This window comes from Aulostomus chinensis, chromosome 4 (assembly GCF_037954235.1).
Source record: "Aulostomus chinensis isolate RoL2024-O1b breed Wild chromosome 4, RoL_Achi_v1.0, whole genome shotgun sequence".
Lineage (NCBI taxonomy): Eukaryota > Metazoa > Chordata > Actinopteri > Syngnathiformes > Aulostomidae > Aulostomus > Aulostomus chinensis.
The window spans coordinates 12,671,434-12,698,100 of NC_141323.1; the positions used below are offsets into that span (position 1 = coordinate 12,671,434).

A 26,667-nucleotide genomic window follows, 5' to 3' on the forward strand; every position below is an offset into this window, starting at 1 on the left:
AAAAGAAATAAAACTTAAAGTACATACATATGTACACATACACACGTATGTTTATATATATTTAGTTTCTACTATATACACTTGAAACATGGAAAACGTTAAAAAATACACAGAAATCACCACACTAATAAAAAGGTAACTACCTACCTCGATTAATCAAGAATCCACTGAAAACTACATTTGAAACAATTAAGTCCACCAGCAAAATGTCTAAAATGCCAGTTTATGACTTCTTTTTTTTTAAAGTCCAACTACAACTAAAAATGTGTAATTTCTTATTTGTTAATGTTTGACCGTATGGAGAAATCTAGGGAACCATTTTTTTTCCCACTCTTGCAAATCAGGAAAGCCATGTTTTCATGTGGAGTGCAGATGGAGACCTCTAGCGGCCAAAAGTTGAACCTGACATGAAAAATACAGCTTCAAATACTGTGGAGGTGTTTTTTGTTTATATTTAACCATTTATTGTCTTCTTTCTCTTTAATTTATCCACCAGCTTTTTTTTGTGGTTGTTTTCAAGTGTTGAGATCTTTTATGAACAGATTTAAAATCCTAGAAATGTTTAAAATAAACAAAAAAACAAGCAACAACATGGAGGAAAGTTTTGCCTTCTGATTTCTTTATTCTTTTTATAATCAACACACCCAAACTCCAGTGATTTGTAGTATGAACACACAAAGCAGGCTGAGCGTCTTCACGGACAAAAATTACAGAAACTGTGCCATTTTTATTTATGAACCCATCAGACAGAGACACACCAGGACCTGAGCTAAACTCTGCGGCCACGTTTGTTCAGAACTGTCATAGAAACACAAGGACATTTGAACGAGATTAAAGTGCAAATGTATTAAGTTAGAATGTGCAAATCATTAAATCTTTTAGCAAAAAAAAAAAAACATTCAAAAAAAGAAAAGTATCAAGAAAGTATTTGCAGGTTCTTCTACTAGTTCTCTATCCTCCTGAAGAAAAACTCTCAAAAGTACTCGGCAGCCTTCACGGAAACCTCCAGAGGCTCCAGTACCAGGGGGAACCCCTCACAACCCACCCAGAAGTAGGGATAGACCTTCTCAGTGATGGCGTGCTTGAAGGTGTAGATGTGCGTGTTGTCAGAGGGGTCAGTGAACGTCACGCGGCCCTTCTCCACGTCCAGCAGCACTCGGATCCTCTGCGGGTTCCTCTTCAAGTTAATCCTTGTCAGAGGCGACGTCCCTGCGAAGTACATTTTGTGGTAAAAGTACACGGACAGGTAGCCGTTTTTCAGCACGGAGGATTCTTTGGTTTTTCTCTTAACGGATTCTTTGGCCACGCCCACCACCCACGCTTGGTTGTCCCCTACGTTCACGTCCCAAGTGTGTCTCCCCGAGGTGAACCCCTGGCGGCCCAGGACGGCGGTGTCAGGGTCGAATCTCTCCGCGTTGTCCGGGAGTTTCTGCTTCCCGGCGATGTCAGAGAAGCTGGTGAGGTCGTCTGACAGGATGAGCCACGGGGCGGCGGTGTTGGGGTCAAGGGTCACCGGGGCTGGAGGGTTGTGACAGAGCAGAAGGTTCACCGGCAACGCGGAAAAGAGGGCGTTTTATTCTTTTCTTTATTCAACATTCACAAAACGCTCCCACAGTTTTAAAAGACGACGGCGGTTTAATGACATCAGATGAACTCTACCCCCCCGCCCCCCCCCCGTGTGTGGACTCACTGTATTTAACCATCCTCAGCATCTTCTCCCACACGTGGAACGTCAGAGAACCCAGGTGTCCTGCCACATCTATGAGCGTTCCGCGAGCCATGACCGGATCCTCCAGTGAGCCCAGTTCTCTGCGGGGGAACACAAACAGAGCAGGTTCTGGTCTTCCGTTAGAACATAAAATGACCCCCCCCCCAAATTAATATTTTTTTACCTTGTCGCTGACTTTTTGCATTTCTGAAAGAAAAAATGAAAGTTTGAGCTGACAGGTGGAGTGGAGGAGAGAGAGTTGCATCCACCTGTGGACTCACGTGCAGCACGGCGATGCCGTCCAGGGCGATCTCCTCCTCCAGAGCTCTGATGGACTCTGACAGGGACCTGATGCTCCTGCCGATTTCTTCCATCTTCTGTCTCACCTCTGTGCTCTTCAGCTCTTCTTCTATCCGCAGCGCCGCCAACCTCACCTCCTCCTCCTGGCGGAGGAAGGTGCGGAGCTTCTCGAACTCCTCGCGCGTCCGCCGCTCCACGTACCGAGCCTGGACCTGGTTTAGAAGAAGCACTGACTGTGAGACTCTCGGCCGTTTGTTTCGGTTTTATTTCGTTTTACCTAACTGCTGATTTATTTCACATCTGATGGGGGTCAACAGGTCAAACCGGGGCCCTGATGAGCAACATCAGAAGCAGCGTCACACCTGGATGTGCTCCACGGAGTCCTCGTAGGTTTTCATCATTTTGTCAAGCGCCTCCTTCTTCTCCTGCAGAGAGCTGAGCTCACACTTCTTTTGTTCCTGAGTAGAAGTAAAAAATGATAGTGGTATCTTATGGAAATGATCCCGGCGAACGTTTGTGTGACTTATGGGAACAACGGGAATGTCCGCTGGAGCCGAGCGGATCCGGCGAACTCACGTTTACCTTCACGTCCACGACGGCCTCGCTGACGGGACAGCAATCGTGCTGTTTGTGTCTCCTGGACGTGTGACACACCACACACATGGGCTCCTGGTCCAGCAGGCAGAAGAGCTTTAGCCTCTCCCCGTGAAGGGGACACATCTCCAGCGGGTCAGCGTATAGCTCCGCCCCCTCCGCTCCTTCGCTCTCCTGGACGTACGCCTCGCACAGGTTCTTCAGGGTCAGGCTGGGAACAGGTTCATCCTGAGAGGGTTTCCTGCACAGGGGGCAGTCCCGGCTGTGTCCCTGCGGAGCCCAGTAGTGCTGCAGGCAGGGGGCACAGAAGCTGTGGCTGCACTTGAGGACCACCGGGTCCCGGAAGATGTCACAGCAGATGGGACAGGACAGGTCCACCTCCTGGAGCGAGAACCTACCTGCCATTTTGATGCCTCCTGCCTGACTGGAAAACAAAAGTAGAGCAAAGGTGTATTCACCTCTCCAACACTGTGAGCTTTTACCCACAATCCCTTGTTTGTCTTGCTTGTGAAGGCGACGCCTCGGCTGATCCCAAATCAGCCGTAACAACTTGCAAACGCAGATCGATAATGCAACAGACGACAAGAGTTCAAAGTGCCAGAGAGAACATACGAGCCCCCCTGGGTTCACTTCCTGCTTCCTGTTTTGATGAGTCACCCCAGGAGGCGGAGTCCCAGAAGCAGAGAGATTTAACTCTTAACTGTCACTGAAATCTCACATCTCAATATATGACCGTCTCTCTCCCTCTCCAACACACACACACACACACACACACACACACACACACACACACACACACACACACACACACACACTCATATGCTTAGCTCACATCTTTTTTAAAAGAATTTGTCATTTAAGTGTAAAGTTACAACATCAACAAAAAAAAACATTTCTTCACAAAATCCCCAAACCATTTTCCTCATTCTACTTGTTTATGTCACAATTTAGAACAAAAAACAAAGAAATAGAATAAATGCCTGTTTGTATTTTCACTTTTTGACATCCTAACGTTCACACGTCATGTTTTATGTGACTGATCAAGGTGAATATTAGTATACTGAATATACTATGAATATTAATATATAAGATATTTCTGTTATGCAAGTTACTTTTATTCCTATGGCTGTTTTTTTTTTGGCTTTATTTATTTCCTTTCCTGTCGCAAAAATATATATAAATATATTTTTAATCACCCAGCAGAAACAGATTGAAGACCATATTTCACATTCACATTAATGATGTGATCATAAATATTAAAATTAAACTCTGAACATGTATTTACACGCCAGTGAAAGAGTCCAGGATGAGATCGTCAAGTTCCTCGTTCAGTGAAAGCTGTTGCTGCCATCTAGTGGTCACCTGCAGCACATGATGGTTGTGACCAATACAATAAAAATAAAAACAAAAACCCCAAACTGCAGGTTCCTCAAGCAGTGAGACGCCGCCAAAGTTCTGTTGGTATTTAATTTAAAAAGTTCAAAATAAAGTCAAGGAGTCAGCACAAGAAGCCATGTTTCTGAAACGCCTCTGCGTCAAAGAATCCTTGCACTAACACTTTACCGTGAGGAGCACGCTAGCGGTTAGCTTGACGAACGGAATCAAGGATGTCTCATGATGCCATTAAATAATTTTCAGTATTTTCATAAACTTTATTCAGTTTGATCGAAGGACGCACGATAATATCGGCAGATATTGGTCACTTCTACAATAAAAAGCACATCAGCAACAGTCAGGTGGGCGGCACTTCAATTATGATGAAACAATAGAACAATGCATGATGGAAAAATAACCCAACTCTTTTAATATTTAATAGATTAATATCTTTTTACATTAATAAGATTAATATTTGACTTGAAGAAAAAAAAAAATTCCCTCCAAAAAGTGAACTTCCCATCTGGAGAGCATTGAGGTCCGTTTTAAGACACTCACGCCTCGCCCACGGGACCCGCTCCAGTGGTTGGGAGACACTCGATTAAAGGGGGAAAAAAAACCCACTCAGAACTTTCTACTGACATCTTCTTCTTCTTCTGTGGTAATAATTGAGTCCACCAGATGTCAGGATGCCCCTGCGTTTGAGCTGCGGCGCCGCAGTCAGAAGTCATGCGGGCGAGTCAGACGAGTCTTTGCTCTCCATCAACGACTGGAGGCGAACAGGCAAACATCAACAGATACGGCATCACACACACACACACGTGCCCCCCCCCACACACACACTTGATAGGTTTCTGTTGCACAAAGCAGTTAAACTTTGACATTCACCTGCACATCAGCGACTGCAGCTTCTTCTTCCCTGTAAATTGGTTGTCAGCTGCCGTGACCCGAGCTAATAGTGATTCATTAGCTGTTCACGGGAAAGTGTGTGTGAGTGTGTGTGTGTGTGTGTGTGTGTTTAGGATGGGGGGTGGTGGTGGTGGTGTCAATCTCACAGCATCTAATGAGGACAGGCAGTCTAACGTGCCGCAGACACAACTCCGGTTGTCTGAGCACCACAACTGCAAATCCCGTCTGCGGTTCGGAGCTCCGCGTTCGTCCAGGGGAATATTCATGACCGAAAATGAGCTGCTGCACAGGCAGACATATACATACACAAATATAAATACATATACTTTCCAGACTGATTCCAAAAACCTATATTTGCAAAACACGTGTGCCAAATTAGACTCTTATTGTGACGGGCTGAGCAGCTGAGGAGGAAGAATCATAAAAAGTGAGCTGAAGCTGGTGAATTACGAGAAGCCGTAAGAGGAGAGATTTTATTGTGTCATTTAATGGTGCACCCTGCCCCCCCCACACACACACACACACACTTCATTATTGAGTGTCTGCTCTCTCTCTCTCACACACACACACACACACACACACACACAAAGACACACACACAGATACACACACACACACCAGTTTCCATTGGAAGAATAGCAGAGCATATCCTATTATCCAGGTAGCACTTTCTGAAATCGTAAACTGCCCTTCAGGATAAAAAGTATCTACATTACAAGTTGTAACTGATGACTTTTTAACAATTAAACAAGCCACCAGTTAAATGCAGCTTAAGGAGCAGCAACAAGACATAAACACAACGTGGACGTATTACCAATGCAGTCGGCTACGAGTGCGAGTATTGATTATGTATGATTTCAAGACTCGGTTTTAACAGAGCGACGACAAGCTTGCCGATCAAAATGCTGCGTTCGATTCTTGATTCATGAGACGAGGTTGAACGGCAATCGTAGCAAGGAAGTTCTGTGTGTGTGTGTGTGTGTGTGTGTGCATGTGTGTGTGTGTGTGAGAGAGAAAACGTCCTGCAGACAGGGATTCCCAAAGAGGGGGTCGGGACCCCTTGGAGAGGTCAAGAAAAGCAAAACGGGGAGTTGATGAAAAGTAATCAAAGAAAAAAATTAAAAAAAACAAAACAAAAACATTCTGAAAAGTCTTCAATTGTTTCTAAACGTGAAATCGGTGCTGCAACTTCAATAACAGTTGAATTTTATTACTATTTATTTTGTGCAACATTTGTCTACTACAACCGCCTCCGCAGATAATTGGGTTGTGAATCTCTGGCCCTTTTATTTTGAAGGTCCCGAGATGGAAAGTTTGGGAGCCTCTGATTAATCTCTTAAACTTGCTGAATCAGCAGATTCCCCCCCCCCCCCCTGAAAGTTATCAACAATGTCACAGTTCATCTTCACTCCTTATCGGGGGAATTTGCATCGCAGAATCGACTTTTAAATTAACCTCTATGGTGAATTTTAAGGTACACACACACACACACACACACACACACACACACACCTCAACTTGTCAAACAGAAGCTTCTATTTTGATGGACTTTTCATAGCTGAGTATAAAACTGGGACTTGGAGGGAGAGAAGGACTCTGGACACCAGCCGTGTTTCCGTTCGCTTGTCCAGAAAACGGGAACTTTGAAGATGTTGCGAAAAAGGTAAACAAGGATTGGCCCCATTTCAACTTCAGGGCGAATGAACTCAGCCAGAAAACGCATATTTTCCTTCAACAAAATGGTGGCACAGCCAGCGACACACATGGCGGTAACAGAAGAAGGAGACATGTTGACCATCTACCAACAGAAAAGTGGAATGATGACTTTAACAGAACGAAAACAAAAAAAAAAAGGTTTTTCAGCCACAACTTTGTGTTATTACTCTTAAAAGCAATACAATTACCTCATGTGAGTTTAAAAAAACTTGAATGTTTTGGGGACATTTCAAGAAGGATTAAAATATTTAGACAGAATGAGAAATCTCGCTGACGCCACCAAATCCAGACAGCATAACCCCCCCCCCCCCCAAAAAAACAAGCAACCAAACCACCAGGAAACCATGTGCATCGCAACCTGGCAGAAGTCTGAGGGGCAAACACAGGCTGCATCCGACTTGCCAAGTGGCAACCTATAGCCTACCGCTACGACCTACCGCTACGACCTACCGCTACGTCCTACTGCTACGACCTACCGCTACAGCCTACTGCTACAACCTACTGCTACAGCCTACTGCTACGACCTACTGCTACAGCCTACTGCTACGTCCTACTGCTACAACCTACCGGTACAGCCTACTGCTACGTCCTACCGCTACGACCTACCGCTACAGCCTACTGCTACGTCCTACCGCTACAACCTACCGCTACAGCCTACTGCTACGTCCTACTGCTACGACCTACCGCTACAACCTACTGCTACGTCCTACCGCTACAACCTACTGCTACGAGCTACCGCTACGACCTACCGCTACAACCTACTGCTACGTCCTACTGCTACGACCTACCACTACAACCTACTGCTACGTCCTACTGCTACGACCTACCGCTACAACCTACTGCTACGACCTACCGCTACAGCCTACTGCTACGTCCTACTGCTACGACCTACCGCTACAACCTACTGCTACAGCCTACTGATATGTCCTACTGCTACGACCTACCGCTACAGCCTACTGCTACAACCTAAACACGGCAGCACCATTCGGACACCCTAGAAGATTGGTGGTGAAGCACGACCTCTGCTGGCAGAGCACAGATAACGCAAATAGGTAGACGGCATCAACGAAAGCCCCACCTGCTGGCCTGACTGTCGTACTGCACTCCACTCTGAACGCACCTTTCACTCACTCTCTATTATTAAGCACATTAACGCACCTGTAAAGGTGTGTTCACACCGCGTCGCGTTTGGTGTGAACACACCTTTAGTCATCAACAACGACTATAAATGTTGGTGTTGCATAAGAATGGGAGACTGTTGGTGGCACAAACTTGGCTTGCGGGTCCACAAGTGTTTTAGGGGACGAAGAAGAAGTCCGCGGTGTGTTGTGGACCATAGGTTGCTCCGTAGGATGCACCTGAACCGACCTACAATGTGGGCGTGTTTAGGCTGGAATTTAGTTTGCGAAGTAGGTCACTACTTGTGCCAGTTGTGGTTTCGGACAGCCTACAACCTACTCTGAGACCTACGATCCGACCTACTTGGCAATTCGGACGCAGCGACAGGTGTATGTAAAGGGGCGGAGCTAAATATCGAGTGAAGACAGGTGTGTGGGAAATAACGGCAGGAAGTTAAGGACAGGAAGTAAAACAAACACACAGGAGAACACAACTTAAAAAAAATAAACAAGGAAAAAAACAGCACGCAAAGTACAAAATGTTACATTGATGCGCCAGAATGTTCCGTTCATTCACACGTTTCCTGCTGCGATTTTTTTTAAACATTCCCCGCGTTTGCTGTATAATTCATAATTTAATTCACTGAATGTTGAAGTTGCTGCGGTGAAAATACTGTCAGTAGCAGCTGAGTCAGTGCAAAGTGTGAAGAGATGACATTAAAAGATTAATCTCTCAGTTAGTCACAATTGTAATTTCTACCCCTGAGACAGAAAAAGGGAGCAGCGTGGTTTTGTGTGTGTGTGTGTGTGTGTGTGTGTGGGGGGGTTCCTAGAAACTAGATTACACTTTCTTCCTCTTATATTTGATCTTTTCAGATTAAAATACAAGTGAGGCATCAATAAATCATGCACTGTCATCAAAGAGAAATACCGTGGAACATCCATTTGATCAGCTTTCATTTTGCCGTTTTCACACATTCATTGAGCGTTTTGTGTAATTTTCACTGTTCTTGCGCACACGGGACTCTCACCGAACACCAGGTGCCTTTTTTCCTTTCAGTCCTAAATAGATTTTTCTCTTTGGCAAAGGCTGAGAAAGTTTAGACAGCAATGGCACAGACACCGAGAGCCGCGTGCGAGGTAGTGACCAAAAAAATAAAAATAAAAATAAAATAAAACATGGAGTTTTCCCTGTCAGCTATTTTCAGTGTGTATTTGAAGGTGTGTGGGAGGGTTGGACTGAAACAATGCGTTGTTGCTCACACACACCGACACACAATCCTGCATGCAGCAATGCCTTCTCATTTTTATGTTTTTTTTTTTTTTTTTTTGTGCAAATGTTTATGAAATTGGAGGTAAATTTGATCTGATTGGAGAAGCTGCTGGAAAACCAAGGACTCAGGAGACTACTGGGGTGTCTTGAAGGTTGCCTGTACCTCCGGGTTAACTTGTGTTTCTATCTTTGTGAGGACTGTTGTTTACACAATACTAAAATCAGCATAATCACAATAAATCAGCATTGCTTCTAGCGGCCAGCAGGGGGCAGCTTGCAGGAAGTGATGTAAGGAGGTCTCTGAGGAAACTTCTCCCTTTATTGCCTCAGTAAATATTCATCAATCACTAGTTTTAGGTCTTCTTCAGGAAGATCCCATGACTGAACTGAAATAAAACTGAAATAATCTGCAGCTCGCTGAAAGAAGGAATACATTTAAACACAATGGTAACCTGAATGTTTATTTTTCATTTCTTTAGCAAACTTAATCACAGAAAAGCCAGCGATGGGTTGAAGAGGAAAAAAGAGAGATGGAGGTTTCCCTCATCTGATAGTCATCAGTCGATCAGGCTAACCCTCTTCCTCCCCCTCTTTCTTCTTATTCTCCTTCTCACTTGCACTCTCTATCTCATCCCTCTCTCTGATTCTCTCCACCTCGCTGTCGCCTCCCAGCCTTCTCCATCCCTCCTCACCCGCTTCTCGACGTGACAGTGATGATCAACACTGCTCACTGAGGCAGTGTCCCTCTTGTACTTCGCGTTCCCCTCCTTATGCTGTTCTGTCAGAAGAAGCTTGACCTCATTACCCAGAATCCCTGAGGCATGGACTTCATTTAACACATACAAGACATATTAAAGTATTTTCAACAAATATGGACGCACCTGGGCCTGATTAAGAGGATGCTCCCTTCTGGTGCTGTGTCCTCAATGTCTTTGGAACGGTCAGATATTCTCGCAACTCCTCTGGCAGTTCTACTAGTCCACATGAGGTGAGGCACGTGACGACAAAGTGAGTGTTTCGGGCATTACAACGAGGACAAAGGCCTTAAAAGAATGGCCGCAGAGTCTTGTCATCGAGCCCATGAAGAGGAAGAGTTCAGGGAAATGGTTCTTTGCAAAAAAGACCCTGCTAGAGGACACTGTTGCTTGGCCTGATACAGATAAACACACTCCAGGATATAGTGTCTGTATCGGCCAGCAGGATGAAGAACTTCTCATAGGTTCTCATCTTACACAGCTCCTACCTCGGGTTCTTTTGAAAGTTCATCTTCATGATTTTGTGAGCGCATGGACTCAAGGGCGCAGCACACGGTCCTTTTGAATGCAACCAAGTAATAACTCTGCATGTTTGCCTCAACTCAACCGGCAGGTCCGCCGCTCAAAGTTGCGGTGATGTTGACCAAAGTGATGCTGAGTTTAGTGCCTCTGTTACAATATTGAGCCCCGGTTGTGAACCCGTCGCTTCCCCAGAACCAGGATCTCCCTCCCTGGTTCTGGATTGGTCTTGTATCCATGCCATTTTGCCAAACAGTCACCGATGTCAACAGATGTATCGGCTATATGTAATGGTCAACTTTGAGTTAGCAGCTGGCTTTCGATGTGAACAGCTGAGGATGAATCTTTCCAATATCTTTAACCACTCAGTGACGTCAGATCTAGTCCAGGGTTGTCGATCAAACCAGCTGAGAGGCACTTGTGTCTCAAGACCTCAGGTGTTTGGTCCAATATGGACGTTAACATCGCGCAAACTTGTCCCTGCATTCTGATTTGAGATCAAAGTCTTTGATCTCAGAATGACATAAAACTTGCTGCGTGTAGTCTGTAGTAGTGCGCTCACTTTAAAGCGCTTCCCAGTCAACGCAGTTTTGAGCTGGTCTTTCAAGGGTTGCATCTGCTAACATAAAACACGTTAACACATCTTGAACCGGAGTGAACTGCGCAACTCCTCTCAAGCATTTAATCAATAACCTATCGACTTTGAAATGAGGGCACTGTTCAAAAAATGCTAACGTGATTATGGGCTCCAGGAGACATTGTGCCTTCAGCCCGTATTAATATCATACATGAGTCACTGATGACATCACCACTCCAGGCTGCACAAGCCACACTGATACATAAAAAGAAGAGCTGAAATTACAGTGAAGGTTTGGACTCCGGCCTTGTAAAAAGTGTGAATGACACAAACACGATGGCTTAACGTGGAAAAACCGTGGAGAGATTTCTTAACATTTTGAGGTCTATGTGAAAGTACGGTTGACTTGAGATAGCTTGAGGGGGGGGGGGGGGGGGGGGGGGGGCCGAGACGACACTTTTCTATGGAAAACATGGAATATTCCGGAAAGTCAAGCGGTAGGAATGTGACAAGTGGTTGCAGAAATGTCCTGATGATTCCAGTATTCACACCAATAAGCCAAGCACAGCTGCTCTCTCAATCTCTTTGCGAACCCATTTCCCCTCCTGGCTTCCTCTCGTTCCTTTACACTCCGGCTCAGCAAAGCAGAGTGATGACAATTTTGTTTTAGCCGGATGAATCCGCTGTCTGTGATGACCCAAATCTTTATTAGGTTTTTTGCACCGCTCTGTTATCGGGGGGAAAAAAAAACAAAAAAACGGTAGAGTGTGAGGAAGGAAATGATGGGTGCGTGTGTGTGTGTGTGTGTGTGTGTGTGTGTGGGGGGGGTGCTCACAATCATTTTATGCTAGAATTGAGTTACATGTGACTTTTTAAATCTCCTCAGCCTTTGGTGTCATCTCAACCACTCTCTTTCTTAGAGATTCATGAAAAATATGAACAGAGATCAAATTGTAGACTGTATTTTTGTCATGGCCGTGGGTCCATGGCGGACCGATGCACCGACCGTCTCTATGCGGGTCATTTAGCTCATTTCAGGCAATCATCAATATGTCAGATCAGCTGTGGAGTCACCTGACAAGCTGCAGGGCTGAAGTCGGAGACATGAATCTCACCCTCCTCTGTGTTAAAACTTATTCTGAATTCACTGACTAGAGCTTGATTCTGCTCTCCAGGAACAGACCCGCCCCCTGCTTTCCTTCACCCACGGAAGAGAAGTCTCCTTAGGTTTCAGATGGATGTGCCTGCCCTGCCTGTTTGACACCCAAAGCACTGCTGTTACGTGATAGTGCGCATTAAGAGCTGGTGTGGGAGACAGATACCCCTGGTCCTCCCTCAATAGCTCTATGTTGGGGCAAATATAAGATATGGATTACTGAGTAGAGCAGCACAATCTCTCATTGACCCCTACTAGTCCTCTGTGTGTGTGTGTGTGTGTGTTTGGGGGTTGGTGAGTAGTATGTGTTCCTACTGGGAGTGATAAAAGCACAGGACATGCACAGTGAAGAGTGTGAGCCACATTATTCGCTTGATAAATGACTTGATAGCTGGGTCCTGCACTAAAAGGGGGAGGGCTGGTTCAACTGTACCTCCATGGCTTTGTCTGATTCCACTCATTGTTTCCACCAGTCCTGGGGCTGCTTGCATCAAAATGATATCATACATTTGTCAAAAGAAAGATCTGAATGACAGAAATCTCCATTGCAAACAGTGTGTGACTGTGGGAATCTATAACATGGCCAGTCAGCACAGCAACGGTCCTCACAGTCCCGAAACAAAACCTCAAAAATATGTGACAACCCTGCAGGAACTCTGAGGAGTGACTAATAGTCAGACAAGCGTTGTGATTTGTTCCATCCATCCATTTTCTCCCTCTTATCCTGTTAAGGGTGGTGGGGGGTGGAGCCTATCCCAGCATCCTTCAGGCAAGAGGCGGGGTTCACCCTGGACAGGTCACCAGTCCATGGCAGGGCCAACACATAGAGACAGACAACCATTGGCTCTCCCAGTCACGCCTACGGTCAATTTAGAGTCTGGATTAACCTGGTCCCCTCTTGATGTCTTTGGACTGTGGGAGGAAGCTGGAGTACCAGAGAGAACCCAGCAGGAACAGGGAGAACATGGAGACTCCACACAGAAAGATCCTGTGCTCCAGCCGGGGCTCGAACCCGGAACCTTCTTGCTGTGAGGCGACGGTGCTGACCTCTGCACCACCGTGCCGCCCCGTTGGTATTTGTTATTTTATCAAAAGTAACAAGGGCTGCAAGTGGCACCAACACAGAGACAAATGAAAAGCCCCAAATAAACTAATTTCATTATCTAAATGTGATGAGCATCTCTACCATTCCTTCTAACTAAGAGGAACTGATCAGCAGAATCACATCTGACAGTTCAAGCCACACCAAACCCTCCACAATTCTCTCCTAGGGAGGTGTGCAAGCGAACGAATGGGAATAACGAATTCTTCTGCACCAATGCTGAGTTTTCAACCGAGTTAGCAACCATATCTGATGGCAGCTATCCATGCTTCCACGTTGGACACAGTCATTAGGTGAACAGAAGTCATAACCTGCTTGATAGAGGTTATGGCCCATGATGTAAAATCATGATCTAAAAAAAAAAAACCCTCTGGCAAAAGCGCAATATTTGCCAACCCTGTACCCAAGTAGTTGAATAAATGCGTGTTACTTTCCACTACAGAGCATGACCAGTAAACACATAGAGAAACACAGTAGTGGCGTCGAGGCCAAAGCTGCTACCAGCAACACCAGCAGCACCACCCACCTCCAGCCTGGCCTCAGATCCCACTTCATCCCAGTCACCGCACTGGAAGAGCTCTGGCTCATTTTAAACTCTTAACATTTTTGGGCCTTGCATCCAAACAACTGCCAGGTTTATCATTTACAGCCAATATGTTTTGGTTTTGTTTTTTTTTTTGGGGGGGGGGGGGGTTTGGGCAAAATTTAAGTTAAAAAAAATCAACAATGCCATCTGCAAAACATTCTATTATAAATGAGTGATTTACAGCATAATTAAATCATCCTTAAAAGGTTGTTTTTGGTCATTATATTGTTCATTTATCACCTTTATAATCTGGCTTTTATGTCGTGTTTTCTAATTTTGTTTTTTTTTTATTGCTCTTTAATATTTAACTGTGTCATTTGGATTAATCTCATTTTCGTCAATTTGGACTCGTTTTGCTTTGTGTAGTATTTCACAATTTTACCTTTAAAGAGCGTTTTTTTTTTTTTTAATTCCACTTCTATTTATCTATATTTTACTGTACTTTCAGCTTCAGTGCATCGACCCTGTCGTGAAGAAGTTCCAATCGCGGCGTGTTTCGTTTCAACGGCGACGCATAAATAAAGTTGGATAAACTGATTAATTTCTTTCAAATGGTGCAAATACAAACTCCCTTTCACCGTCAGCGTTACTGGGCTGATATTAAGTATGTATGCAGGAAAGATGGAGGATCTGGAAGACACATGGCGAGAACACCAGAGGGCTGAAAACATCAATTCCATCTTCTACTTTAAGATGCACTCTGAATCAGATGAGGTTTGCACCTTATTAGTCTGACATTTCTGCGAGACGGTGTCCCTAAATGACACAGAGCGAGTTTCATTTAAATGTCAGACTACAAGGGCTAATGATTTTTTATGTCTTGACATGTTTTAATATGCTCGTGAAATTTGTTTTTTCTCTTTTTTTTAGAAAAGAAGGAAGAGGGGGTGGGGGAGGAAGCTCATTTGGGCAGATTGCGGAGGGAGAGGGGGAACTGATAAGAGACCTCCTTTCTGTCCTTTCAAGACGAGGAAACACAGCAAACTCTTAAAGTGAAGCTCAGACTGAGAGTGTTTGATGATAGCAATTGCATAATGAGACTATCCTGCAGCTCGGCTGAGAAATCACAGGTTTAGCGTGAGTGAGACAGAGCAACGCCATGTTTTGAAGTCTTTTGCGGCCTGTCCCCCCCCCCCCCACACACACACACTTCCTTTTCTGTTTTTTGGGGGGGGGGGGTTCGTTTCAAATATTCATAACTTAGCGATGGCCTAAATCGAATGAATGCCACATCTAGTTGAAGGAGTTCTTCCCAACCGCAAAACAATAACTTTATCTGAACATCAGATAATCGCGCAGCAACAGTTCTACAACAAAAAATGTAAAGGCGGTAATAAGATGGGGAACGTCGACTGGCGCTGCTGGCAGCGAGAGGTGCTCAAACCGCAGCAGGAGCCATAATCAGCCTTCGATCGGCAGACAGAGACGTTCGCGGTCGCTGGGCTCAGTCAGGCCTTTTCGATTCCTGATGCATGGAGGGTGAGTGGCGGTGCTGAGATAATTGTTTTGCTGTTTGCTCCTTCCCTGACCACACCGTGTCCTCGGTGAAGGTCGGGTCTTACCGAGAGCTCAGCGGCACTTATGTCACCGTAACCACGCGGCTGCATGAAACAGTGCTATTGATCAACGCGGCTCGGATGGCGTTCTATTCGGAAATGGGCCATATAAAACCGGAAGAAGGACAAGAGTCAAATAAAACATTGAGAGTGGATCTTTTTTTCTTTCTTCCAGTTTTGGGTGTTTTTGGTTTTTCCCCCCACCGCACATTCAGGAGGTAGATGTGGAGGTCTCATTATCATAACGCCGGCAGACAGGTGGAGGGAGGATCTGATCGATGAGCGAAGTGATAAGGAGAGAGACGGAATACAGGGAGGCAGGATAGAGGTGAAGTATTTCAACACTCCAATCCATTTTTATATCGGCTGATGTTGTTCTACCTCTTATTCATAATTTATTGCTCCACACACAAAAACTCATTCTCAAGAAGTGCTTTTTTTGTGCGGGATTGAGATGGAGGACGGATTTCACCCCTAAGACTCAAATGTAGGATTTACATCTGGAGTTTCTCCTGCTCTTGGGTTTGATATCCATTAAACTCGCTTTGCGCGCGTTTATTCTTCTCGCTGAGGAGGTCAGCGTGATCACCTGTGTGTGTCTGCTTGTTAGCAGGAGATCTAAAAAAAACAAAAATAACATACTGATTCTGAATTTGAAAGATGAAGCTGTGTTTTTATCTTTTGGAGATCCAAATCCCAGATCCTGGATCCTGTTACTGTTGGCAGGGCGAAGCTGCTGGCAGTTTTTTTTATTATTTTTTTTATTTTTTTTAAATTCTATGAGTCCTCATTAAAATGGTTGAAAGTAGAACATTTTTGGAGGTTCTGAAAAATCCTTGTGATCCTGTTCTGGATATCCAGATCCAAATGATCCAATTTCAATAAAATGGTTGATATTTCTGAAAAAGTTGGGTGGAACTCACTGAGGGGATTTGGACCAAGGAGACGATACGGAACATGTTCTGGATCAGTGATCTGGAAGAACCAAGTTTGACGGTTAGGAAGAGAATGCATCAACAGATTATTTAATGATACAACGTTCCTATTCTGTATCCATGCAGCCTTCCTAGGGGAGGTAAACAAGTACTTTCTAAGCCAAACGCGTGCATGAACGGTTGCGAGAAACTAAATTTGATGGCATTTGATGCACAAGAACCTAGAAAGCACTGAGGAACTCCATGATGTTCCAGGGTACAAACAACAAATTCAAGTGCCTAATCACCAAAGCTTGGTCTGTTGAGAACGGCATCCGTACCGTCTCTGACACCACCTCCACTAACGAGTCTCTTGTCATATGACAACCACTTATCTACTCCCCGAATTCGCGTAAAATTCCATCCATTTGTGTTGGAGTTATCCTGCCAGCTAACGGAGGTGCCAGTGATCACATGACAAGCTGTTAAAAAGACAGAGTTGTGGCTTCAAGAGAGTTTGTGGTTTTGTGTGAAAACTGTGATGCAAGCAAGTGTACGAGTCAAGTGAAACGTGAGCTCTTGACATACACGCAGCGAGTGTGGTTATGCATCTCCGAAGAGCTGCAAAGACTGATGGCTACATGGAGATTAACTCGGCTTCGACGTCACCCTCGTTCCCTCTCTGCCTTGCACGATCGGGCCGCTACCTCAGCCGGTTGTTTGCAATCTGTCAGGTTTATGTGACGGATGCTTACGGGATGTTAAAGGTCAACACACTCTGGCTTTACCTGCTCCGAGTGGGGCTACTCTCAACCTCATTAAGGGGAAATCTCAGAGCTCCTCTCAGACCAGACACACTCTCATCTGTATGCCAGGAGACACTAATACAGACATCAATGTGGCTGCGGCTCGGCTCCGTCTGCTCGGATGAAATTGACCCAAATAAAGCACAAATGAAGCACATATCACTGCAGCTGCTTTGCCTCTGTGATTTTCCACATAGCGTCAGTTACAAAATGTAACTATTAAAAAAAAAAAAAATGCTGTAACCAATATTCACCAGATGCGCTGAATTTCAAGTAGTTAAACCTCAAACCTGCTCAGGCAGTCAAAATAATGGAAGCCATTCGGGGAACTTGCACCACATTTAGCGCTCGTTAATGATGAAAAAGTCATCAGAAACCGTTAAATGCAGCACCGTCGAACAGAATCTCTCCACAATAACGTCTATTTCCATCAATGACAAACTGTTCCGCGGCAAAGCACGTTTTCCGCTGAGGATGCTGCATGTGGCCTCATAAAAAATGGATGCTAATCACAAGGAGACGAGAAGATCGTGATCAAAGTCCCCGCTGAAACCGTCGACAGAAACACGTTTCCTCTTTCCTTGCAAGCGTCATGGCCGACCTGATAAATGTGACTCTTGTTTACACACAAGTGAGTCACCTTTAATTACCAATGATTATGTTTCGTTTAAGCAAAGGAGATAAATTAACTTTTCAAATGCAATTAAACACTTAAGAGTTCGTTGGAATTCCCATCTATTTTTGCTTCGGCTAACCTCAACATGTAGTACCACACCTGACCAACAGAGGGGCGCACTCACGATTTGTGTCTCCGTACATCGGAATCATGGAATATCCAGAAACACTCGCGTTTTCTTGCAATTCCCAGAGTTGCTGACAACAGAGGTCGTCACACACTTTAACTGCTAGTTGCCCCGCGTCATGAAACACAAGAAGAAGAAAATGGAGGACAAGCTAATCTCTGGAGTGTGTGACCATCCATGGCTGACTTTGAGAACGTCAATTTAACGTTAAATGCAGTCAAAACAACAATAAGTCATGTTTAACCGCGGCAGAGACATCTGAGCTAGCTGCAAACTTTGAGGTGACGCCATGCCAACTCTCCATGGTAACAGAGAACCTTACCATGACCAGGGCGTTAATCAAGGACAGCTTTATGTTGGTGATTAAGGTGAGGTTTTCTCAAGCTAAACACAAGGTGCCGAAGACCTGAGGTTCTGCTAGCGCTGACAGCTAGAGTGCACACACAGCTAATCGAATTAGCCAGTACCGAGATGTTAGCTCGTGCTACAGAACCCAGCACTGACCGCCCCCAACAGCTCCTGTACATTATTCTGCCATTTGCAGCTGTTGCTTCTCGTTTGCATCTGAAACATCAGTCCTGATTGATCGTGACTGATCCTGCAGGGGACGCGGATGTTTGCCTTGGACCCAGCAAGCAACTTTGGATGCTGCTCAACACCTTTTGCATACATTCTTTCTCATACTCCATCCTTGTAAAGCCCCCCCGAACTAAACTGTGATTGTGGGGGAGGTGGGGGGGCTTTGTAAATAAAATCTGATCGATTGATTATTAGCTGTGATGTCAGATGGGACTTTTATTTACCTCAGGACCTTCTGGATTGACAGTGAGCTCCTGTAGAAGGCAGGACCAGCGCCCGTTATAAGCTGATGTGCGTTTACATGCTTGACCAACTCGGAGTCGAAGCCTGCAAGTGGAGTAACAAGACAGAGGGTCATGGTGCCAATCACTAACATTTTAGCTGTCTTGTTAAATCCTCTTAGAAGAAAAGAGGGAAAAATTGAGACGGATCCATCTCTTTCACGTACAGTCCCAATCTCTGAGATGCTGTCTCATTATTGAAAGTATTTTCTCATCTTTTTTTTTCCTCCTCCTTTTTTTTTTTTTTTTTTTTTGGAAGAGTGTGTTTAAATTGCAGCTGCTGCTCAACCTCTCTCCTTAGCCCTGTGGCGAGGTTGCCAGCGGTAATTTATTTTCTTATCGATTGGGACAGCAAACCTTTCCGAACACTGACACCTGCAGATGCAGGGCGAGACAGAGGTGTTTTATTATGAGGACATTGACTTCTATCTAAATTCACTTAAGTACCACAGGTAGGTCATCTACACGGTATCGGACGCTCGCTCGTTCGCACCTCTGACACGCGGAACGGTCACGCCAATGTCAAAAGCTTCAGGTACGTGTCGACGGAGTCTGATGTCCTGGGGTCAACGCCATTTCCTCTGGCGCTCCCTCGGAGGTGGCGGAGGAAGAAGGTTCAGCGTTTGGTCACACAGCTATCTCCCTTCCTTCTTTTCTCTCAATCGCAAGATAAAAGGGCTGTGCGGTGCCAAGCAAACAGCCCCGAGCCCACTGGCTACAGACTCGATGAGAGAGAACAAATCAAACAGAAAGACGTCTGCTGTCTCGGGGGTTCAGGCTCCATCAGTGATAGCAGTGATCCCCGCCACTTTTTATCCTCTATCCCCCTCCCTGCCTTTTCTTCTACCCAGCTTGGCACTAATCCTATTGTTAAAGGTGACTGCTGGGAAGTGGAGAGCTCTTTTTTTTTTTTTTTTTCGCTTGATGACAAAGTTTTTTTTGTTTTTTTTTTTAAACACAAACTTTAAAAGAGCTATGCAGATGATATATCTTTTGAGTCTTTCTCACACCTCTCACGCCGGCCCTCATTCTGTCTCTTTATTTTATTTTTTTTTTCACAGCAAATCCCCCACTAATTGGCCTCAGAGCTATTGTGAACCAAGCGTGTGAGTTCTCTCTTTTTCAGGCTTTGAATATCTTAAGGAGGAAGAGTTGTTTTCTTGGCTTTGAGATCCTAGAAATCAGGAGAAATGTGTTTAGAAAAGGGAAATGAAATATGGAAGGCTGCTCGAACACAAACAAGTATCTGAAGAGTAAAACAAGCAGCCACTGGCACCTCCGTCATGTTGGATGATCTTTTATTATTTGAGGGGAAAGTCACCGGCTCTGTCCATCAACAAGAGACGCCATGTGACCAGATCTTCAGGGAGTGGATGTCACATAATTCAGGTCTTTGTCGTTAAAAAAAAAAAAAAGCTTAAAAAAATAACGCATACGAAGTGAATTATTGAAACATATTTGAAGTGTTGCAATTCCCCGCATATTCTTTTGACCTGTTTACTTATTTTTGCTGTTTTATGTCATCTTTATATTGGTTTTTAGTATCAATATATTTTCTCCAATACCTGTATTTACTTTGTGTTGCATTGTATGTTTTTCTTATTATTTCTTCTATGGTTTGAATGAAATCAATCCATCAATCCATCAATCCATCAATCAATCAATGCCCTGTTGTGTTCGGGGTTTTAAATTTTGTTGAACTTTGTGCTGGTTGGACTGTATTGACATACCCCCCCCCCCCCCCCAAAAGAAACCAAAATCAAAAACATTTAAAACAAAGAAACATCAATCATCTTGGACCAGATTAAAAATAACGCCCGTCTTCTCCTGAAGTCTTGAGAAGCCTGCAGATAAAAGGATGCTGTAATTTCCACATTCCCATCGCCAACGAGTGAACGTGTCACTCCAGCGTGAGAGTTTGTTAAATTTGGGTCATCAAGTTCAATTTGATCTCAAGAAGTGTTTTTTTATTTATTTATTTGTGTGTGTGTGTGTGTGTGTGTGTGTGTGTGTGTAATTGATGGGTTTGTTGTGTGCACCGGTATTTTACGGTTTAGCCATCGTGGTCTCAATGCATCCCGACGCCGTGTTCAATAAACGAGTATAAAAAAACAAACAAAAACAACACCTTTGCCCTCCAAAAAAAACAACAACCCCAAAAACTTGCTCCCCCTGTGTCTTTCACAGTCTTTCACAAGTTCTTCATTTTTCTTTGAACTATGACTTTCGTGGCGCTTTTCTACATTTTCATTTTCTGTCATCATCCCGCCTACTCCATCTCACACTCCATTATCTGCAGCCTTCAACATCAAATAACTACAAGAGGGATCACGTACATTTTCTATTTCCAATCTAATCCTTTTTTTTTTTTTTGAAGGAGAAGAAAAAGACATTTCATAATCGTGCTTCTGTTCTATAGCATAAGATTGAAAAGCCATTAATGATTACATACACAGGCCACAGTGGGAACACAGAGAGGAGCCATTAGAGATTAATGAGTTTTTTGGGGGGAAGCGTATGGAGGCAGATAAATGCTGGGTGACGGGGCCAGATTGTCGACCAGGAGACGAAATGGGCGAGAGCTGTTTCTTCGCCGGTGCTGTCACACTCCGCTGGTCACGCTGGAGTGTTTTGGCTCCTTCAGATTAATTGTCAGTCATAAATTAAGTTCCGCAGTGTTGAAACAGGACAGGCAGGACCAGGGCTTTCACTGGGGTGGCTGGAGACGAGCACAGGAGGGGATAGGGTTGATTTATCCGGCTTCAGTTGCATTCAAAAATTCAGTTTGGAAAAGTTCGGGTATTGTAAAAACTGGAGAGGCAGCGCAAAAAGGAAAAAAAAAACAACTTACATTATTACACGAAAGTATCAGGCACATAAATCAACATTCACTCATGTTCAGTCTGATTATCTGGCCAATCAATAGATTTTAACCATCTTCAAGTTGATGCTAAAAGTGTATGACGACTAATTACTATTAAATGGATTTTAAATGGAGACTAAATACTGCATTAGGAGCTGAATAACAAATGCAGCTGCTGAGCTGGAAGCATTTTACCTTTAATTCTCACAATGAAAATGTGGAGAGAAAAAAAAAAGAGGGAGAAAAGAAAGGAGCTCTTCGGCATCATCAAATAAAAACATGCCGAGGACACTCCGCAGGGAGTTGTGCACGGGTTGGTCTTTGGGAAGTAAAAAATTCTTTGCTTTTATTAGTTAGGGCACAGGCGTATAAATATTAATATTCAACCGAGAGCTTATGCTTTATTAATGGAACTGAGCTTCATGTGAAATTAAATTGGTGTAATGGGATAGCATTCATTATCTTACGTTGAATAGACGAGAGCCATAAAACTCCGTCTGAAGATGAAGGTTGCGAGTTTGATCGTGACTTCTCTGAGGTAAGAGTGTGTGTGTGTGTGTGTGTGTGTGTGTGTGTGTGTGTGTGTGTGTGTAGCTTCTCATCAAGACATACAAAACAGATAGAATAAATAAGACCATCTAAGCAAGGCTCAGTTCAAGACTTGAGACCATCTGGAAGTTCAGGTAATACGATGTCAGGACTAAAGTTAGACTCGACGACAGCCATGTCAAATCTGTCCTAAAGTACGGCTCACAATCCTGGCGAGCGGTAAATGGACATGTGGACACGGCGTCTCCTGGCAACAAAAACAAAAGTCAAACGGAGGGAGCTGTAACCGTGTGATCCGTGAAATAAAACGGCGGCTGCAGCTAAGACGGCGAGGCCACAAACTCAGAATCGACCAGAAAAGGACACCAAAGATGGAAATCACCTGGAAAGCAAAAGCCTGGACAGCCAAAGAGCAACTGATGCACAGCAGCTGAAGACGACTCTTGATAGGAACTTGGGAAGACGTGGGCTAAGCAGGCAAGTAAACACACAACAGCAAGACTGAGGGAAGGAGATACAAAGGAGGTAGATCACATCAGGCTTGGCCCCCTGTCTGCAAGACTAAACTGAGGACTAAAAAAAAGGAAGCGGCGCCATAAACTGCTGAAGGAGAACGTTGTTTTTTTCCAAAGTGGACCCTACTTTATTAACTTCTGTGTCATAGTGAGTGATGGAAATAACCTTTTTTTTTGTTGTTAAAGAAATATACTTTTCGTGGGCGTAAATTTGACGGTCACCAGTTGCCCCAATGGATTACACGACAGCCCGCTCTAGGGCTGGAGGCAGCTCTGGAAAGGTTTAAAAAAAATTGTTCCTTCCATCCCTCACTTAGACAGACAGTTAGAAAAATAGGGTCCAGGTTGGGGGAAAAAAAAAAGTTCACCCTCTAAATTCCTCTTGGTCACGGTCCTCGCTGGTGAAATGGCCTGTTTTGTAAAATAATTGAAATATTTGATTTTGACCGCAAAACTTGGACAGACAGGAACGGGAAAATGTTTTCTCATGAGGTGGAAAGACCTTTGGTTCTCCTGTGAAGCACTCATGCATTTCTGCTGGTTGTCTGTCTTAAAGCTGCGAGCATCAATCTCAACTTGGAGTTTGTGTGTGTCAACAGTTGCTAGCAAGCGACCGTAGCAGGAAGTACGGATTTTATAGACGTCCTTAACTGTTTGACGCTGCGAATTACTAACTAGCGCCCAGTGCAAGACTAGCACTAAAGCTAGCAGTGGTTTAATGCCCTGTCCATGTGTGCTCAGTAAGTAGCAGCACAGTGCCAACGAAGATGTACGGAGCTCAGAGGAGGAAGGAAAAATGCCCCGACAGTCATGCTGATGTCAGTTGAAGCTGCATAACCTCACTGGAAATGGACTTTTTTTTCTCCTCCTGTTGCTACTTTGAAACATAATGGGCTGTTTAATTCCACCCTGTGTATATTATGTATATATTATATACATACGATTATCCAGCTATATAGATTACGGCTCTTTCTGCTTGTCTAATCCAGACCACACACCCTTATCCTAGAATCTCTCGCTTTTGTCCTACACCAGATTTATCAAGACTTGTGAGACAAACTTGTGATTGAGGTCAATCTAAATGAACCTCCCTCACTATCAGACAGCTGGATACAGTGATAGCCGGATACGCATTTAAATGGCGGTCACGGCCTCACAGATGTTCAGTACGGCTTTGTGCTTTGTATCGTGTCTGATGTGACTTATGGCCAAATAAGTTTCAGTGTGATTCACACTGTCAGGACATTGTGTTCCTGCATTTGGTCCTGATGGAAACAACATATCTCTCCTTGACTTGGAATGAGAGGTTCCTATATATTTGGTATGATTATGTGACATCTAAAACCCCTTTTTGAGGGATTTGAAGGGATGTGAGGATGCTCCTTTCTCCTGTTCTCATCCTGCCATAAATTCCATCTCCATTTCCTTCCAGACATGTTGCACAAATTGATTTTTTTTTAAAAAATGTGTGTGTGTGTGGGGGGGGGGGGGGGGAGATGACAACGACGACTGTCATTTCTTCCTGCTCTCATCTTGTGAGGATACTTGTTCGTGCAACAGAACGATGGGATGTAGTGGCAGAGCCGATTAAGCTGTGGTTAAAAAAGAAAAAAAAGAAAAAGAAAGAAAAGAAATGCTGTTGCTGGCTTTGACAGGCTGATTTCATTGGGTTTCATCAGACTCTCGCCACAGACAGGCCCAGTCACCGCCATCTTCTCAGTGGGCTGCCAGTGGACATGTCCTCAATGAACAGGGTTAGTGGGGCTTAACGGCGGCCTCATCCTCAGCGCTTTACAGGATCAGAATAACAACGGCTCGTTAACAAATTACAGCAGAGGTCTTAGATTGAATATAAGGATCATATTTTACTTTATCTGTGTGTTTTCTGGAGCTTCCTTTTCTGCTTTAAGCCTGAATAGAGAAAAAAAAAAAAAATCCACTCTTGGAAGAGGCCGAAGAAAATTATCTTTTTCATCGGTTTTCATCATTTCTTGTCTTTTTTAATCGAGTGAAGGAAATTATATGATTGCAGAAGTTCCTTGTGGATGGCTCCAAAGCATGTAGCGCACTTACAGGAGGGCTGGGGGGTGCAAATGGATTAAATGTATTATTAATGAAACGAATATGAGACGGCAGTAGTGGAATAGTGTATCGTGATCATCAGAGGGGGGTGTATGAGTCATACTAATTGCTGGCCATCACTGGGGTTGATGCTGAAATCCCCAACAGTGAAACATGATGCTAGACATGTGGAAAAAAATAGCTTCCACACTGCTGATAGCTTTGTCACATCAGCTCCACTCCATATTTCAAAGGTAGGGAAGCATGAATGAACAATGGATTTGAGTGCTGCGCAATTATTAGTGAGATAACACTGTTTTGCATTTGATAATTGGAAAAAAAAATACATATACATACATATATATATATATATATATATATATATATATGTGTATATATATATATACACATATATATACATATATATACACATATATATACATATATATATATACACACATATATATATACATATATATATATACACACATATATATACATATATATATACACACATATATATACATATATATATATATACATATATATATATATAACTATATATAACTCACTGCTTCCATTTGTGTTTCAGAAGTTCTGAAATTGGTTTTATGACACCGTGTCTCCACTGAAGGTCCAGCTGAAATGGAATTCCAAGAACTCATTGTGAAACTTCTGAGTGAAACATGGCACAAGTGCACGAAATGTGGGCTGAATAGTGAGTGCACCCGGAACGTATCATAACAAAACTTGAGCGGAGGTCCCACTGGTACACAATGATGGGATAGTAGAATCCACTAGGGTGCAGTTCTCCGTGAAGTGCCTTGTGGTAATCTGGAGCTGTTGCAGAGCCCACCTTCCTCAGAATGAATACATTTGGGCCAACAGGCCTGGAACCATGATAAGAAAACAGGGTTTGAGGTGGCAAGAAGCCAAAGACACACTCATAATGTTAGAAGATTTATTGTGTAAGTCGGAATAAAACTGGACGTTTTCAATGTGTATGAGTTTCTTGAAGTTGGACAAACCAAGAAACTGCAGTTTTTGGGGTTGAATTACTCCGGCATGTATACACTTCAATTGGCCCCTACTCAGCCTGGCATTCAGTGCGCATTCCGTAGGAACCACCACAGTGTTTATCCCAGAAGTCCAACAGCGAAATAGGCGAGTGGGGTATCGCGAAACTACAACAAAAACAATCCATCTCTGGACAAGGAGAAAAACGTTCCGCCATCTCGGCCTCAGGAGTTGTCCGGTTTTGTTTTATCGCCTTTGATTTCAAGCGCACCATTGATAGGCTTTCAGCTGGGTTTGTGAAGATGGACCAAAATAAGTGCCGCCAGCGGTAAGGGGGCATACTGGGCTTACCAACTGTTCCGTCGTGGCTGGGATGTCCTGTATTTGGGGCCAAGTAAATAAACACGTTCCATTAAGGAATGCCCTTGTCCTGTCTACTGTCTGCCACAGGAATTTCTCTTAGATTGATAGTTGGAGCGTTGGGCCGCCTCTGGTGCTCGAACCCTGAAAGCAACAAATCTCTGAGGATTTTAACAGATCCTCAGTCCCGTCAAATCTGCCTTTGATTGACAGGTACTGAACACAGCATGCCACGGTAGACTCCTCGATGAGTAGGACAAGTAACCGCTGCGACTCCTCCAAAGCGTGACAACAGTATGGGGGAGGAAGGAGAAAGAAATGAGATGTAAAGGATTGTGGGGAAAGCAGGTGAAGAAGGAGAAAGGAGGATGTCAGGCAACATGAATTTAATCTTGGGTGCAACTTAAATTTTTGATCAACACAATTTGATGGAAACAAGATGGAGACTCGACCATGTCCTGCAGACTTTCATCTACTTCTTCCTGATTAAAAAATAGCGCGTAAAGAAGGCTGTGGTTGACGAAGTGATGAGACCCAGGCGAACAAAGCAAGGAAGACAGGAAGTGACAAAAGAGGGAAGAGCATTTCAAAATAAAACAGGAACTTACAACAGGGGCACCAAGGTAACCACTGAGCAACACAAAGGTAATACTAAAAACCGTAAACCTTGACAGTA

General features: G+C 44.1%; 1 protein-coding gene across 3 annotated transcripts in view; it reads right to left on the reverse strand.

Moving 5' to 3' along the window:
* Positions 1–612: 612 nt before the first annotated feature.
* Positions 613–26,667, reverse strand: part of LOC147262722 (E3 ubiquitin-protein ligase TRIM35-like) — a 65,794-nt gene continuing 39,739 nt past the window's right edge. For 2 of the 3 annotated variants that reach the window (XM_086201874.1, XM_086201876.1), the window contains exons 3-8: positions 2,591–3,026; positions 2,371–2,466; positions 1,990–2,220; positions 1,893–1,915; positions 1,691–1,809; positions 613–1,518 (exon numbers count right to left, since the gene is read on the reverse strand). In XM_086201874.1, the coding sequence (XP_086058000.1) occupies positions 974–1,518; positions 1,691–1,809; positions 1,893–1,915; positions 1,990–2,220; positions 2,371–2,466; positions 2,591–3,026 (1,450 nt within the window). In that variant the 3' untranslated portion in view covers positions 613–973. Of the gene's footprint in view, positions 1,519–1,690; positions 1,810–1,892; positions 1,916–1,989; positions 2,221–2,370; positions 2,467–2,590; positions 3,027–18,569; positions 18,673–26,667 lie in introns of all 3 variants that reach the window. The other variant, XM_086201877.1, reaches the window with a different exon arrangement.